General features: G+C 48.4%; 1 protein-coding gene across 1 annotated transcript in view; it reads right to left on the bottom strand.

Moving 5' to 3' along the window:
* Positions 1-14,255, bottom strand: part of LOC136947646 (pleckstrin homology domain-containing family G member 1) — a 28,059-nt gene extending 13,804 nt beyond the window's left edge. The window contains exons 1-4 of the mRNA XM_067241777.1: positions 13,759-14,255; positions 5,598-6,169; positions 2,192-2,292; positions 1,743-1,812 (exon numbers count right to left, since the gene is read on the bottom strand). Of these exons, the coding sequence (XP_067097878.1) occupies positions 1,743-1,812; positions 2,192-2,292; positions 5,598-6,169; positions 13,759-13,768 (753 nt within the window). The 5' untranslated portion in view covers positions 13,769-14,255. The remainder of the gene's footprint in view (positions 1-1,742; positions 1,813-2,191; positions 2,293-5,597; positions 6,170-13,758) is intronic.
* Between the last annotated feature and the right edge of the window lie 3,456 nt (positions 14,256-17,711).

The following is a 17,711-nucleotide window of genomic DNA, read 5'->3' as shown; positions in this document are numbered from 1 at the left end:
GGCGATAAAATGTTGTGATTTCGTTATAATTGTTCTCTCCTGCCTCAGTCAGCAGGTATAAAAGACTGACTCAGCACTTTGGCTGGGTTTAGAGAACATCAGAATAGATGGCCAATTATCTCTGGGAGAGAGAGGGAGGGAGGAGCGAGAGAGGGAGCAGGATAGAGGGAAGGGAGAAGATAGGGAGGGAGTATAGGAAGAGAGGGAGGAGGGTGAGGGGGAGGGGAGACTGAGGAAGGCAAGAAAGAGAGGGATAGATAGGGGGAGAATGATTAACAATCTTTTATATTTTTTCCTCTCTCGTTTAAGTGCTTTGCAGAGTTGAGGTTGGCTTTTGTCTACTGCGTACGCGTGCGTCAGTTGAGTGGATACAATATCAGTGAAAAGAGTCGAGTTTCTTCAGTGTTTGTTTTTACGACACTAACTTACCATGACTAAGAGATACTTGGCCTTCTGGCTCCTAGAGACAAACCCCTGTCTCACTCTCACACACCTACTCCTCTTGGGTGCAGTTTGCATGTGATGGCTAGATGTTTCCAGTATGTCTGCTGGCCACTTACCAAACACCAGTTTATGACCAAACCACACACAAGCAAGCATGCACACACCCACGCAATTGTGCACAAGCGCACCTTGCAATGATGACGGAATTTTCCTAAACACACATACTGTAGCTACTATCTTTAATAGCTTTGATAGCTTTGCTATCCGATAGCTAGCAGCCATCTGCGTAACTAAATTAAATGGCTGCAGGTCTAGCCAGGTATGACTAATCACACCATGTGTAACAGGGCAGGTTAAGTGCATGTGTGCTATCTTGGTCAGGATAAGGGTCAACTTTGCCTGACCACAAAGTAAACTTAACTAAGATCACGTCAATCATTACCAGGGCAACTGGTCTACTGCAGTTTAACTTATCGCCAGTCATCAGTGCTTCTAATTTGGTCCATTAGCTTATCTAGCCTATCAGTCACACAAACAAAGACTCTGATTGGCTGAAAACAAGATCACAACGCTCAGGTTTTCCCATCCAAGCTTGATTTTCTCTGCAGCCTTCTTATGAAACCTCCTCCAGCTGGAGTCTGAAACAACAGCGTACATGATGAGCTCTTATGCATGTGGGTGTCAGCTAATTACCCAGAATGCCCTGTGGAGTGGTTCTAAACAGCTGAATGAGCGTTTTAACAACAGCTTCTGTGTAAACACACAGCAGGCTGGGAGACAGGATTAGTTGTGGTGGTGTTGTCGTGTCTGGCCAGACTGCTATGCTGGATGTACAACACAGACACACACACAAACATACACAAACAAGGAAACCCACACAGCTTGCTCCACTGGGTGAGGCTGAAGCATCAGTAAGAGTGGTGGTTTACAGGAAGTGTTGGAATGCAGAGAGTTATCATGGGATAGAACTCGCTTTGTGGAACACACTGACTGAGCCACAGAAACGGGGAAAACCAAAAATAGTTATCGAAAAATGCTCACACACACGCACTCCCTCCTCCATCTCCTTCTCTCCTCCATCATCGACACTGTTCAGACTTCAGACAGCGTGAACATGTAGTTCCCGATACTCTATGCACCATTTTTCTACGAGTTTCTAATTATATAGTTAAGGCTAGTTCTTTACTGAATGCCTGGGTGTGTGTGTATGTGCGTTTATAGTTTACAGCTGTTCATTCATGTCTCAACATGCTTGTGTGTGTGTGTGTGTGTGTGCGTGAATGCGTGTGATCTCTTACCTTGGCTACGAAGCACTCTGCGATGGCCACAGGGTCTGCATTACACTTCTCCAAGTCATAAAGCAGGTCCCTGAAAACAACACAAACACACACAGAAAGATACACACATCAAAGTCAGTTAATTTGGTCCCAGGAATAAGGAATCTCTCCCACCTAATCTTTGATCTGAACAATCTATGTAGAACCTCTGGGGAAAGTGCTACCCAGGTTACAGCACACAACATACTTCCATGTATTGAAATAAGAGGTCTCTTTCTTTGTGTATGTGTGTGTGTGTTCACATTGTCCTAGTTTGTAAGGTTGAACAGGGGGACTGGTGTGGCCATTGTTGCATGGCTAAAGCATGATGTCATTCTGACTTTTCTTGGACTGACTTTTGATCAGACCTCTTACTTCTTACTCTCCTTATTTCAAGGTAATTGCTTGAGTGACGTCTGCTGTGTGTATACCTGTTGAAATGGTAGATTTCCTGGATGTTTCCGAATAGCGAGACTTTATCTTCGGCACTGAGGCCCAGACGAGACTGATTACTGATGCACTCTAGGTAGTCCTGCAGAGAGAGAGAGAAGGAGAGAGAGAGAGAGAGAAAGAGAGAGAGAGAAAGAGAGAAAGAGAGAAAGAGAGAGAGAGAGAGAGAGAGAGAGAGAGAGAGAGAGAGAGAGAGAGAGAGAGAGAGAGAGAGAGAGAGAGAGAGAGAGAGAGAGAGAGAGAGAGAGAGAAGGAAGGAGATCAGTGGGGGTCCACATCAAAGAAGGGAAATCCTATCAGCAGTGAGCTGAGAGGGACAGTATGGCTGGAGTCAGCTCTCCAACACACACACGCGCCTTGTTTCCACTCCAACCCTGTTGAGTGTGCCCCACCCTGGCCATCAGATCAGACTGAGTGGTGAGGTCATTCTTCTTAGGGGGAGGGATAGACTCAACCCAACATGATGGAGGGGGGGGAGCTGTAAAGCTCTAGACTGAACCACTATTGTCATACAGGGGGGAGGAGGGATTTAGGGGTAAGGGGATACATAAAGGTGGATTTAGAGGTGAAAGGCTAGACTTAGGGTAGGGGTTCATAATAAAAGGAGGAGGTTTAGGACAGCAGCAGGGTTAAAATGCAGGCCTAGGGGTAGAATTTAGGGTTGTGTTTGGAGTCATGGTGGGGGCCGTGGGTCAGGGTTCAGGTGTAAGGTTTGGGTTGTTAGCTAGGGGTCAGAGAGCTGACCACTCCTGACCCACCCACTCAGCAACCAGCTGTTCACAACAACACACACACACACACACACACACACACACGTCACCTCTGAATTTGCTCAGAACATAGCTGAAATTTGTAAAGGCCTCCCAGCCTCCTCGGCCCCAAGCCCTCCAGGCCCTCTAGCCCCCCCCACCAAGCCCTCCAGGCCCTCTAGCCCCCCCCACCAAGCCCTCCAGTCCCCTAGGCCCCCCAGGCTTCAGAGCCCCCCTGGCCCTCCAGTCCCCTAGGCCCCCCAGGCTTCAGAGCCCCCCTGGCCCTCCAGCCCCCTAGGCCCCCCAGGCTTCAGAGCCCCCCTGGCCCTCCAATCCCCTAGGCCCCCCAGGCTTCAGAGCCCCCCTGGCCCTCCAGTCCCCTAGGCCCCCCAGGCTTCAGAGCCCCCCTGGCCCTCCAGTCCCCTAGGCCCCCCAGGCTTCAGAGCCCCCCTGGCCCTCCAGCCCCCTAGGCCCCCCAGGCTTCAGAGCCCCCCTGGCCCTCCAATCCCCTAGGCCCCCCAGGCTTCAGAGCCCCCCTGGCCCTCCAGTCCCCTAGGCCCCCCAGGCTTCAGAGCCCCCCTGGCCCTCCAGTCCCCTAGGCCCCCCAGGCTTCAGAGCCCCCCTGGCCCTCCAGTCCCCTAGGCCCCCCAGGCTTCAGAGCCCCCCTGGCCCTCCAGTCCCCTAGGCCCCCCAGGCTTCAGAGCCCCCCTGGCCCTCCAGTCCCCTAGGCCCCCCAGGCTTCAGAGCCCCCCTGGCCCTCCAGTCCCCTAGGCCCCCCAGGCTTCAGAGCCCCCCTGGCCCTCCAGTCCCCTGGCTCTAAGACTCTCCCTAAAATCTAATCCCACATTCCTGATCATGTCAAACAACCTGGGATCCAGGTCAGGGGGTGTAGGTGTGTGTGTGTGGTAGGATCAGGTTTATCTGAGGGGTTTGTTTGTAGAACACTGATTAGGCCCATTAAGCACAGTGATCCTGTCAAGAAGGAGCAATCAGTGTTCAAACAAATACTATAGTAAGAAGATATACACCAACACACTGTAGGCAACTAAGATACAAAGAGCAATGTTTCCACAAACACACACACCACAGATTTGTTCAAACAAATACTATACATGGAAGGTATACACACACACACACACACACACACACACACACACACACACACACACACACACACACACACACACACACACACACACACACACACACACACACACACACACACACACACACACACACACACACACTACAGGTAACTATATATAAGAGCTATGTATTCATACACACATACACACACACACCCAATACATAGTGTATGTGAATGCAGGCCACCCCTCTGTTGCTGACAGATGGAGCACAGGTGAGCCCACAGCAGTCTGGGTAAATATTTGTGTTTGGGCCTTCACGCCTCCTTCCTCTGAAACAGGCAAAGCACTATGGGTAGAATTACAGAGGACATGGATACTAAGGTTCATGCAGGGCACATGGGAGTGCACTAAACAGAAGTTTTAATGACTGCGTTCTCTGGTGCTAAATGCAGACGTGGACGCAAAGACCCACTGAACGGAACTAGCTTCTCTAACTCTGACAGTTGCTGACAGATGGAGCAGAAACAATATTAATGGAGAAATTTCAACAAGAGAAAAAGTTATTTTTGGCAGAGGCTTAAAGAAAATACAAATATTATTAATATTTTTTGAGATAATTAATGGTGGTTTTTGTCTGAAGCTTGGGTGAAAGTATTTTGTGTGTGTTTGTGTGTGTGTGTGTGTGTGTGTATGTGTGAGTGTGTTTCTGTGTGATCTGATAAGGTGTCTTGGGTAGTGAGGGTGGTCTTCCAGCAGTAAAAGCAAAGTTAAGGTAAGTGCCTCTCCTCTGCTCTGGCCTGTGTTTGTCTAACCTACATTAGACATCGTTATCATGGCTCTAAAGCTCTCTTCTAGATTGCTCTCCCTTTCCTGGTAGAAGGAGGGAGGGACGGAGAGGGGGAAATTGATAAAGGGAAGACATTGGCATCACAGAGGCGTAAAGAAGTAGTTTCCAAGTTGTTTCACAACCCCCTATTACGCTTAAACATCCCATCCTTAACGTCACCTTTATACCTTCTCCCTCTCTCCTCCTTCTCCCCCTCCTCCTTCTCCCCCTCCTCCTTCTCCTTCACCCCTTCCCCCTCCCCTCCTACCTTCTCTTCTTCCTGCCCCCCATTTCCTTAGTGACAACAACTCTTACACAAGCCGCCCACACCACAAGCACACACACACACACATACACACACACCATACATCAAGACCCTCATCACTTCAGAACCCCTGTAGAGGAAGTGACACTGAGTAGGATATGGAGAATGAAAATTGGGCATGGATCCAAATCTACCCCTGCCCCCCCACACCCCTCCACTACCTTGTCTTGTTTTCCCACCCCTATCCTGCTCCTTCTCCTGCTGCTGCTTCTGTTCCTTAACTTGCTCCTCCTTCTATATCCTCCTAACATACCATGCTGTTATTACAGCATTACTAGTACTGTCTTCATGATCGATTGTCTCAATAATAAGTTGGTACTGTCTTGGGAACTACATTACCCAATACTCAAATACTGCATTGGCACTGTTTGAATACTGTGTTGGTACTGTGTGGCTCACCTGTACGATACTACGCAGGTCCTGGACATAGGTTCTCTCCGTGTCCAGAATCTCCTGAACCACGCGGTCTACATATCGCACCGCGGGCCCCGACCCAGAACCGCTGCTCTCCCCTCCCTCTGTGTTCACCCCCGGGTTCGACTGGGCCGTCGGGGTCAGACCGCCTCCCGGCCGGCCCTGACCTCTACCAGTCTCCATTCCTCCCTCCCTCCTCTCTTCCTCATCCCCACATTCAAGCTGGCGGGTTGGTACCAACTCCAACTGGATCGCCCCAGAATCCCGCTCGGTCGCAGGGAGACAGTGTGGCGCGGGGCTGAGGGCGGAGCGGCTGCCCAATGAGCAGTGGCTGTCCCTGGAGGAGGCGGAGGAGGAGGTGGAGCCGTAGCTGATTGGCCGCTCGGCGGCGCTGTCAGGGGCGGAGTCCATGCTGTGGGCGGAGCAGTAGCGCAGGGGGGCGTGGCGGACGTGCGGGTGGCGGAGTCGTCCCGGAGTGTCAGCGGTGCTCAGGACCGACACAGAGTCCGGAATCTCCGGCAGAGGCGGGAGGACATCCGGAAGAAAGTTAAAGTCGTCTAGAGAGAGAGAGAGAGAGAGAGAGAGAGAGAGAGAGAGAGAGAGAGAGGGATGTTATGAAGCTATAATTATCAGGAAAGAAACATATGTGCTCGTGTCTAAGGGCTTAGTTCTACTAAGTGCCAGTAAGAACATCGTGTTAGGGATGAAAGCTTGGGACTGAGACTGATCAGTGCACCACCACAGCATGCGAAGCATCTCTGAAGCTCCTTCATGTCCTCACAGTGGAGGTCTGTTCCAGCCTCCGGCTCTGAGGCCGGCCAGACCACAGGCTGACTGAGACATCGAAACGAACAAGAGCAACACTGTGGAGGCCAGCCTCCAAGATCATGTTCTAAACTCCCCAAAGCAACCCAGTAAACAAGCACACTCTCTCACACACACATGTACACACACACACAGGCAGTATGTGTAGATTAGTCATTTTCAGGATAGCTGGAGTGAGAGAAAGAGAGGAGAATAGAAAGAACCATGAGAGAAAGAGAGAGGGAAAGATAGACAAAAGGGAGAGGTAGTCACAGAGACAGAAGGAGGGGGGTTTAAAGACCAGATTAACGGTGTAATGATGAGAATATTCCCTCTCTGGTGCCATGAATGGAAGTCCTTTTTCTGCTGTGTGTGTGTATGTATGTATGTGTGTGTGTGTGTGTGAGTGAGAGAGAGATTTTGTGTTTGTGTCAAATGACTGCGGTGGTCTTTTGGCGACAGACTGGTGCCAACACAACTGTCTGTGGAAAGATCTGTTACACACACACACACACACACAGGTCCGTTGAGGTGAAACCACACAAGCAGGGTCTCGTTCTAAACCGTTTATCAATTTCTTTCCTCTCCGTTTCTGGCGTTGAACCAGTAACTGTTCTTGGAAGAAAGACAGCTTTGATGAGAGAAAAAAAGAGAGAAGGAGAGAGAGAGCAATTAAAGAAAGAGTGCTACAAAACAGTTACAGTAGGAGAGAGAGAGAGAGAGAGAGAGAGAGAGAGGGAGAGAGAGAGAGAGAGAGAGAGAGAGAGGGAGAGAAACGGAGAGAGCTGGGAAAGAGGTCCAGTGTTTCAGGTGGAGAGGCCAGTCCTTCTCATACAGGTAAACAACACCAGGTACCGATCTGCTGTTTCAGCAACTCTGACATCCAGACCCGCTCCTGTGGCGCCCGACTCCATGACCAGCTGCCTAACCAGACCCGTGTAATCTGGTAGCTTCATGGCCACGCCCTCAAGCATGTTGAACGTGACCTCGGTTAACACGCTGAAAGAATCCTGACACATGTTAAGTCTCTTAGCTTACCTGTAGGGCCTGGAGGTACATCTCTAAGTAGGATCTCTAAGTTGGGACAGGTTGACATTTTTCTCAATTCAACAAATGAATCAGTCAGTCTTGACAGGAAATGAAGCCATACTTGTGTGTGTTTATAGGGGTAAGTGTATGTTTGTGGAGGTGTGTGTGTATAGGGGTGTGAGTGTGTGTGTGTGTAAGGGGGGGGGGATCGCTCTCAGGGATCTGAGAGCGATTCCAATGTTTACTGTTCCCAGAGTGACCTACATTATAACAATCCCCAATCAGGGAGAGAGAATAGCCAGCGACCAAAACAACTCTGACCTCTGGGGCATGGGCACAGCAGCTAGACATACACACTCACTGTACACACTCACTGTACACATACAGACAAACAGGAGCTTGAGACACACACACATCAATGAAGCATGAATGAACGTACAGACGGACGTATGACATATTATTCCATGTCGTTAGCTGCAGCAAAAACACTTCCTGCATTTGTTTAGAAAGGAGGCAGAGTCTCGCTAAAGATTCAGACCATGTTACCCTCCCTCCCTCCCCCCCTGCCTGTCTGCTGCTACAATGTAATGTGCTGTGTGTGTGTGATTAAGGCTGAGTAGAAGGCTATATCAGACTGGGAGTGTGGGTGTGTAGGTATGTGCGTATGTGTGTTTAACTTAAATGCATTTAATTTATCACCCCTCAGATAAGGCCGACGGAGCCAATGGATTTACTGGATTGGGTTTACTGGATGCCCCTCTACCCATTACAGTCATACGGTTACTCACACACTGTGAGTCAAGAAGTGCATGCACAGAGAAATCATGGCTTTCCGTTTGGTGTTTGGAGCGAAACCCAAACAAGAGATTGAAAGATTTTCAAACTTGTGTTTGCCCAGCCTCTCCTCTGCACCTACAAGCTTCTTGTTTGGGACACACCCAGCCTATTTCCTGAGCAAATAAACCTACACACACACACACACCAATATTCATGCAAACACACACATATTTGGGGTGTGTGAGGAGTGTGTTGGAGTTGGGGTGGGCTGGGTTACCCTCAACCCAGATTAAGGACAACCTGATCTGTGTAAGTGATCTGTAATTACCACCTTGAGCCTCTGGGTTTCTACAGTTTCTCCTTTGCCTCTGTGTGTAAGGGAGTGAGTGAGTGTGTGTGTGTGTGTGTGTGTGTGTGTGTGTGTGTGTGTGTGTGTGTGTGTGTGTGTGTGTGTGTGTGTGTGCGTGCGCGCGCGCATGTGTGGGAGTGTGTGTGAAATAGGGAGAAACTGTGTGCATGTATTTAAGGATTAGAGAAGGGTATTAGTTAAGTTGTGAGCTCTACATTTCCTGCCAGAACAGGACAGGACAGAGCATAGCAAAGCACAGCAGTGGAGCAGAGCAGAGCAGGATAGACTCGGAGTCTAAGGGAGAGACTGGGTCTAGGTTTGGGGGTCTGGTCTCAGTTAACTTGCTAGCCTGTCATGTGTAGCCTTTGAAGCATGCTAACTACAGACAAGAGAAGGGCCACCTGTTTAGTATGACTGAGCAGTCCGTCTTCTCCAGCTGCTTTCCATAACATTTGATGACTGTATACCTTCTGATCAAGCTCAGATATAAGTCATAAGTAGATGCGTTACCTAAATAATGATGTTCACTGTTTGCACTACTGTATACTGTTGATTCATATTGTTCATTTATTTCAGTATTTTGTCATTTGTTTTCCAATCCAGTGTTATTGTTACTTGTGCTGCTGCAACAGTGCCATTTGCCCTCTGGGATTAATTAAGCGCTATTCTACTAGTTAACAAGCAACTGTAGCTCAAAAGTCTGCCTTTAAAAGGTCTGTGAGGAAAATCCACTTCTGTCGGAGCTACCTGGTCAGTCTAGCCTGACTTAATGACTCATATCCCTCAAGTCCACTTCAGTCACACACACACTTTATGGTGTCCTGAAGTGCACTTCATTCTGAAGTGGTCAACAAACAACTTCCTGGACCAGGTGCAAAACAGAGCACATGATCGGCTGGTTAAACAGTGCCTTATGAAGGCTCACGGTTTTAAAACTGCTTCTTCACAACCTCTTTGTAACTGATTTATAAGTAGCCTACTCTAGAGTGCAGTACTCATATGGCCACTGTGACTGCTCTACATGTACTACACCTGGTCTAGTTATACTCTATACCTGCTCTATGGCTGTTGTAACTACTCTACAACTGCTTAACACCTACTCTATAAGTACCAGTAACTGTTTTATAAGGTCGTTTTGCAGTATGTTACTGGAATGTCATGCCAGCTCTGTAAACCACTGGTATCTCTTCACGGGGCATAATAACCCCCAAGCCAGCTGTGTGAGACTCCAATGGTAAACAGAAGACCCAGTAGGAGAGAGACAAGTGCCAGTCTCTCTGTGATTTGAATAGAGCAGCTGCTGCAGTGTCTCTCTTTTTCTCTTCCCCCCCCCCCACCCCACCCCTCTCTCTCTTTCTCTCTCTCCTCCTCCCTCTCTTCTGGATCACAATACAGCCTGAGTCAGCTTTCATCCATCAGATCTCACACCACACAAAGGCTCTATCACTGCCTCCCCCCCACCCCCAGCCTAGACACACACACGTGGCCCGCCAAAAATACAACTCTACAAAGAACTCCAAAATTAAATGGTTCAACCATCAGATGGGGATAGTTCAGAGGGATGAAGAGAGGACCAGACTTCAAGCGAAGGTGTGTGTGTGTGTGTGGGGGGGGGGGGGGGGGGGGGGGGGGGCGGAAAGGAAATGATGAGAGAGAGAGATAGACAGAGAGAAAGGGAGAGAGAGAGGAGAGAGAAAAAGAGAGTGAGCGAGCAAGTGAGAAAATTAGACAAAGAGAGGAAGGGGGTTGCCCTTACGCTAAAGCTCATTCTGAGCCCTGCTACTGAGAGTTTCTCTCAAACATGACATCATCTGATTCAGCTCTGGACAATAGACGGCTCTGTGAGCTAGGCCTCTCTCTATCCTCCCTCTTTCCTATTCTTCCTCACTTTCTTCCTCTCTTCCCCCCTTCTTAAATATTCTCCCTTTTTCCCCACTCACCAGAGCATTCCGGAGTGATGGGAAACATCCAAAATGTGACCAAGACCGAAAATTAATCAGCTATCACAAATCAACCAATAAAAGTACTGATGCTAAGGAAGACGAACACATATCGTCTTAAAAGCCTGCTTTACGTTGAACTAACATGTCATCCTGCATACAGAACACAACAGAGCTTCCGTTCCTACATCACTTCCCAATGTTTTCTCACGTGAGCAGGTGTCTGATGACTGTCATGGCTACCGTCCATCCCTCTGTGCTGTCCTAGAAGTACTTATATGTTATGTTATGCAGGTTGCTTGCATTGTCTTGTCCCAAGAATTTCAGTGCCAAGTCTGACCTTGTGTTGTTCTGTGCACCTGACAATTAAAAAAAAACCTTGAAAACTTGAATTCCATCAAGCTTGTTTACTTCTGAGATGGTCAACATTTAAAAACAACTTTAAAATGGGTCCTGTGTGTGAAAGAGAGAGACACGCAGAGTATCAGTCACAGCACAGGGCGTTTCTAGGGGTTAGTGCACATCTTTCCTTCCGCCGTGGCAACAGCACGGCAACAGCGTCAAACATGATTGAATCAGATAGAGATCAGACCGCTGAGAGAGAGACAGAGACAAACAAAGACATAAAGAGGAGAGAGAGAGATGAGAGACCGAAAGAGCATAACAGAGAAATGCATATTTAATCCAGTTGATGTTGACAACACTGTAAAGAGTATTTCTTTCAAAGCCTGGGTGTAATCTTCCTGCTCTAGATGAACTCAGTAAAAGAGTGAGAGGTGACAGGTGTGCAAGACAGAGCTCAAACCACATGTCCCTCGTACAGTCTCTCTCCGCCTGATAGCTCCAAGAGAATATCACGCCTGAGTTTCTAAGACCTGAGACAGTCCCTCAAGATTTCCCACTACAGCCCAGTGTCTGAGGAGAAGGAGGACACCTCAGAGCAAAGATCACCAGGACGAACAAAGAACTGCATGGACCATGCGTGACTGAGCAGATGTTGAGAGAGAAACAGAGAGAAACAGAGAGAGAAACAGAGAGAGACAGAGAGACAGAGAGAGACAGAGAGACAGAGAGACAGAGAGAGAGAGAGAGAGAGAGAGAGAGAGAGAGAGAGAGAGAGAGAGAGAGAGAGAGAGAGAGAGAGAGCAAAGAAGCATTCCATAATGCTTTGACTCAGCATAAGCTACACACGCTGTAACAATCGCATGAATAGTGTTTCAATGTGAGGACATGACGACCGGCCTGTCCAGAGGAGACCTGAGATGCTCTCTGGCCTCTTTGGCTCTGGTACTGGTTCTGAACTGGCTAGTTCTGGGACAGAAAACAGGTCAACTCATTATCTCTATTGCAGAAAAGCAGCACACAGTGAACTTCATAAGCGAAGATACACACAAGAGAATCTCACAGCGATCGCCTTAACACAGAGATTTACACCCTCCCAGAAGTGATCTGGCCACTCAGAGGTGTGTGTTTCCCATGGTGTTAGTAGAGTGTGTTTAGCACAGAGAGGGGGAGGGTTAAGGAAAGAGTGGTGAGAGAGAGCAGAGGGTGATCTACAGGAGTTGGGTACTGTGGGAAAAATAACCCCCACACACTCACGCCCCTATTTTCGGACACACACACACACCCCAGAAACACCCAGCGACCTCTGGCCCCACCTCTTAAACCCCTCCCCCCCCTCCTTCACCACCACTCCTCCTCCTCCTCCTCTCCCTCCCAGAGTGACACACTGGCCTCATTCTCAGACTGATACGGGTTTGAGCCACTCCACTCACGGCCACACCTGAGCTGGTCTTGTGTCTGCTCGCCATCACTCCTCCCTCTCCTAAACCACCCTGTCTTAGCATTCCTATTTTCTATCATTCTCCTTCTTCTGTGCTCTGCAGTGGTTAGGAAATTCATCCTAAACCAAAGAGCCTGCCTTCTGTCTATCCTATCCCCCTAACCCCCCCCCCCCCCCCCTCCTCCTCTCCCACCTCTCCATGGGGGCAGATGTCCCAGGGCTGGCCCAGGATAAGAACGCAGGCTGGTATTGTCCATAGTGCCTCTAAACAGTAATTATACACCCGCAACTTCACCATGCCCCATTCCCCCCCCCCTTCTGCAACCACCCACCTTCACTTCTCGATGCCCCCACCCCCCATCTCCCCGATGCCCCCCCTTCCCTCCCCGAGGCCCCAATGTGGGTCACAGGCTGCAGGATGGCATCTCAGCACTCACCAAGCAGCACTCCATCAAACAGACAGCCAGTGAGAGGAAACCGACGCGCACACACACACACATACTACTGACACTAACAGATGAGCAATTAGAGAAGTTGAGTTGGTAACTAGAACTTAAAATTCCACTTCCTCAGAGAAAGTAAATGCATCCATTTGATATTGAAACAGAGGAGTCAATGTACTGTGTATAAACGAAACATTAATGTTAGTCATTTTATGGCAGATGCCATTATCCCAAGCAATGTATGAAGAAATAAAGGTTTTCAATTACTATTTGAATCAAGAACATTCTATTTTTTACAAAGACAGAATTCAAAAATACGGCAATCAATGCAGAAAAAATGCACCATAAGTGCACAAGCTGGAATTGAAGCAACAACTCAAGCTGTGAGAAAACAAACAGGCCCCAACTATGACGCTGAGGACCCACAATAGAAACACACACACACTGCACTACAGGGAAGGCTTTACAAAAACACACACACCTCTGACACACACACACACACACACACACAAAACATGCATGCACAAAAGCTCTAAGTCATTCATTTGTGTTAACCAAGTAGGCTTACTCCGGTAAACAGAGTAACCTGAGGTGATCTTCTCCCCAGACAGACACAGCCATGCTCAGACCCACAGGCAACCAGTGTACAAACTGAAACTGAGTATTCATCAGTCCAACACATGACCAGGTCCAGCCATCCTCTTAGAGATACTAAGAGAAAACAAGACATCCTTGAATATAATAGTTCCAGTTGCCAAATATGAATGATTGACAAAACTGTACTGCAATGCTGCACCCTTGTTAATCAGACTTGTTAATCAAACTTCATAAACTCTCTCCAGAAGTGTAGCATGATTAAACCAGACCAAACCTTCATAAAGAGACAGAGAACTGAATAGAAATCCCTCATTTCAACTACACTGGTCCAACAGCCTCCTAAACAGAAACAAATCATACCTGTTCAGATTACAGCTGACAGCCAGAGATTAAACTACAGTACAGACATTTGTGACCAGTTTACCTGTAGGCATTGTGACTTGGCAGTCCTCTCACACGGAATCAGCCAGTAACTTCAGGGCCCCCAAACCAGGGAGACCGGAGACAGAGAGGGTTTTTCTAAACAACCGGAGTCCAGGACAAGATGACATGTCCACCAGGAGAAGGATATTCCCGAGGGCTGGTATTCAAAAGCTGAAGTATTTCCCAACAAAACTTCCTCACATTTTCTCTGTCCTATGCAAGCCCTCCTCCAGGCATACGCTTCTGCTCGTCTCCCGACCAACACACACGCCGTAAGTCGCTCCTACACACACACACTCTCTGTAGATCTTTCCTACTCAATAACGCACGCGCATGTGTTCCTGGGGCAGCTGGTAGAACTGACCCTACTTTCATGCTCTCCTTTCTCTCTATGCCTTGCTCTCTCAGTCTGTCTGTCTGTCTGTCTGTCTTGCTGGCTTGCTGGGAGTAAGTCTTTTTCTTTCACTAAGCTCTCTGTCTCTCTGTCCACTCAGACTGGCCCCCCTTCTCCGTCTCTCCCTCCCTCTTTCTAACACTATTTCTCTCTCTCTCTCTCTAAAACTGTGTGTGTGTCAGAGGGAATGGCCTCTGCTCTCTCCCTCCTGGGCATTCCCCTCCCCCTGGCTCCTCCCCTCTCTCTCCCACAGCAAATTACAAGGAGCTGAGAGTTCCAAAGTCTCTCTCTCTTTCTTTCTCCTCTTTCTCATTTCTCCTTTTATCTCCTCCTCATTCCTGTGTCCTTCCAAACCTCCCTGGAACTCTGAAGTCTGCCCACACGTGTGCAAAGAGACACACTGCATGTTTGCATGTGTGTGTGTGTGTGTGCATGCGTCTGTCTGACGGTGTACATTTGTCTGCATGCACTCACACTGTGCAAGAGCACAGCAGGCACTGAACCACTGCTGTTAGTGCATAGCTTTAGAGAACATACACACACACAGTATAGTGGGAGGGTTACCCAGGATCAATAGCTGGGAGCCGACTCAAACAAAAGGCCACCTCCACCCCTAGTCCCCCCCCCCCACCACACCACCACCAGTGTCTATTGTGTCAAGCTCCTTTCCAGGCCAGAGAAAGGTTGGGTAACGGGACAAGTGTGTTTGAGATAGAGAGGGAGAAAGAGAGAGACAGTTTGCTAGTTGCTCACCTCCACAGAAGAAAAACTTGAGTTCCATTGGGTTGTCCCCCAATTTATTGATCATTCAATAATAATAATAATCTCCCTAATCGTCCAGTAAACGCACACACAGACATACCCTGGTAACTATTTATTAGTGACCCCTTCACTGGTCAGCACGCCAAACATACACACACACGCAGTCCAGAGCAGCCTGTTGTCTGACTGTTCCAGCAGCCTGGCCCTTTGAGGACTGAGGGTCCAGCGACCCATGAAGACCCCCTGGCCTCCACCTTAACCCCAAACACTGCCCCTGCTTACACACACAAACACACACACACACCCCTTCCACCCTAACCCCAAACACTGTCCCCACTTACACACACACACCCTCCACCTTAACCCCAAACATGCCCCCCCTCCATCACACACACATCCCCCTCCACTCACTCCTACTGCTACCCCCCACCCCTCATCTCATAATGAGCCCCCCTTGTTAAGCAACTACCCTCCCCCTAACCCCAACCCCAACCCTGCTCTGATACATAATGTATTCCCTTGATCTCTCTCTCTCACACACAGTTATAAGTAATTTCCTTGAAAAATGTGGGCTCCTCTTAATGACCACTACATCCCTTTCCCTTGCTTTCCCATTTCATTCTTTCATTCGGTGGACGGAAGTGAAAAATAGGGCTTCGATCCACCTCAAGGCTAGCAAAATGCTGGAAGAGGGCAATAAGATGCTAAGCACCTCTAACAACACACACACACACACACACACACACACAACACAGGCACAGTGTGAGAGACTTGAGGGTCCTGTGGGGTTGCTAGGATGATCGGGCCACTGGGCTGTGGTCTCTATGGTAACTATCCGGTGCTCACCCCAAAGTTAGAGGAGAAGGGGAGGGAAAGAAAGAGAGAAAATGAAAGAGAAATGGAGAGAGAGGTAGAGAGAGTCTGTCAATAAAGTCCCCTCCTTGTAGAGTTCAGGCAGAGCAAACAGCGTACCCATCTCCCTCCTTTAACAGACACGCTCACTCACTTTGAGCAGTTTTCACACATCATAAAGTGCAACTCAATAAGTACAGCCTCTTGAAAACATTTGGAGAACGTTAGTGTGTGTTAGTGTGCGCATTTGTAAGTGTATATAAGTGTGTGTGATTATATACACGAGTGTGTGTGAGTGTGTCAATGTATGTGTCAAAAAGCTCTGTCCTCTGTGCTTGAGCATATGTCCCTAAACCAGGAGGCAACAGAGAGGCTGTTGATTTGGAGCTTGTTATTACAGTGGGCACACAGTTTGGATGTGTGTTTGTGTGCGTGTGTTTGTGTGTTTGTGTGTCGCTGACCAAATCTCTCCCTCAGACACACTGACAGCTCCCTCGTTTTCCCAGCTGTGACGATCACAATGAGAGTGGAGTGTTTCCACGGCAACCTCGTTTGGGGGTGTGACAGGGTGGGGAAACGGAGGGCGAATCCTTTAATGTTTCCAACAGACAAATAACGGGGGGAGGTAATGTATTTACAGTGCTGCCCCCCCCTCAGTGAACCTGCTATGATCTGTCAGCCGTTAATGGATCACCAGTAGATCTACTGCTCCAACTCACTCTGGAAAACAACTGGTCCACATTCCTCAGGCACTACAAGCATCAACAAATGACACATTACAGCCTAGTTTAGCCATTGTTCCTCATACAGTAAACACCTAACCACACAGTCAAATCATTTCCATGTTCACACTTACAGAGACCAGAATTGAGAGTTGAAATCAGAGCTTGCTATTAGATTCTTCTCTGTTAAGCCTTGGAAGGTATTCTGTACCATAGATCAAATAAACCTAACCCATACAGGCCTGCCAGCCACCTGGAGCATCAGACCAGGTCAATCTATTTACTAACACACAGGCCATGTTCCATAAGACATGTTCCATATCCAGGTCAGCCACCATTTTCACATAAAACCTGGGGTGTACTTAATTAGTATCGGATCAGAATAGTGACTGCAACATCAATTACTTATCTTTAATTGATCTGTGTATTTGGCTCTGGGCTCCCGCTGTTCTGGGAGCTAAGAATCTATCAGCAGTCAGACCAGCTTCAGGAATGTCGGGAGTTCGGGCCGCCAGAATTCTGTCGCCGTAATTAAGGCTTACATAAGAGCAGGGATCCCTGGGAAAGGTCTGGAGACAGGACAACGAGGACGGGCTCACATCCAGACTAAACAACAACAACAACATGGAATCTATGAGCTGAAACAGCCAACTACATCACTGTCAACAGTTGTTTACAACTCTGTGGCCATGGCAAACAAGGTGCATTTGGTATTCCTGTCAGACACACCAGCTTAATGGACCCTGAAAATTACAACAAAGATGGGGGGGTAAGAGAAAAGAAAGGCGAGAGAGAGAGAGAGAGAGAGAGAGAGAGAGAGAGAGAGAGAGAGAGAGAGAGAGAGAGAGAGAGAGAGAGAGAGAGAGAGAGAGAGAGAGAGAAAGGAGCGAGAGGATCAGTTTTGGACGAATGAGAGGAGGCTGGATGACTACATTCGTGTTTACAGGACGGGGGTGTGTGTGTGTGTGTGTGTGGTGGGGGAACTTTCGAAGGAAGTTGTGTTTGGCCTCAGATTAAAATGCAGGACAAGGGTTCAGCAGGAACAAAGAGGGAGGAGGCAGGGGGAGGTCTTCCACCTCTACTCCTACAAACACACACAACAGGACGAGAGGATCCCTCCAACACTTCATTGTGAAAGTCACTTGGCAACCTACATTAATGCTTATAAAACTAGTGACCAGTGGCCAAGCACAGTAATGTAAACAATAACACCATGTTCTCTTA

The sequence above is a fragment of the Osmerus mordax genome, chromosome 8, assembly GCF_038355195.1.
Source record: "Osmerus mordax isolate fOsmMor3 chromosome 8, fOsmMor3.pri, whole genome shotgun sequence".
Taxonomy (NCBI): domain Eukaryota; kingdom Metazoa; phylum Chordata; class Actinopteri; order Osmeriformes; family Osmeridae; genus Osmerus; species Osmerus mordax.
The sequence above is the reverse complement of the archived record's forward strand: the minus strand, read 5'-3'. Positions and strand labels throughout refer to the sequence as shown.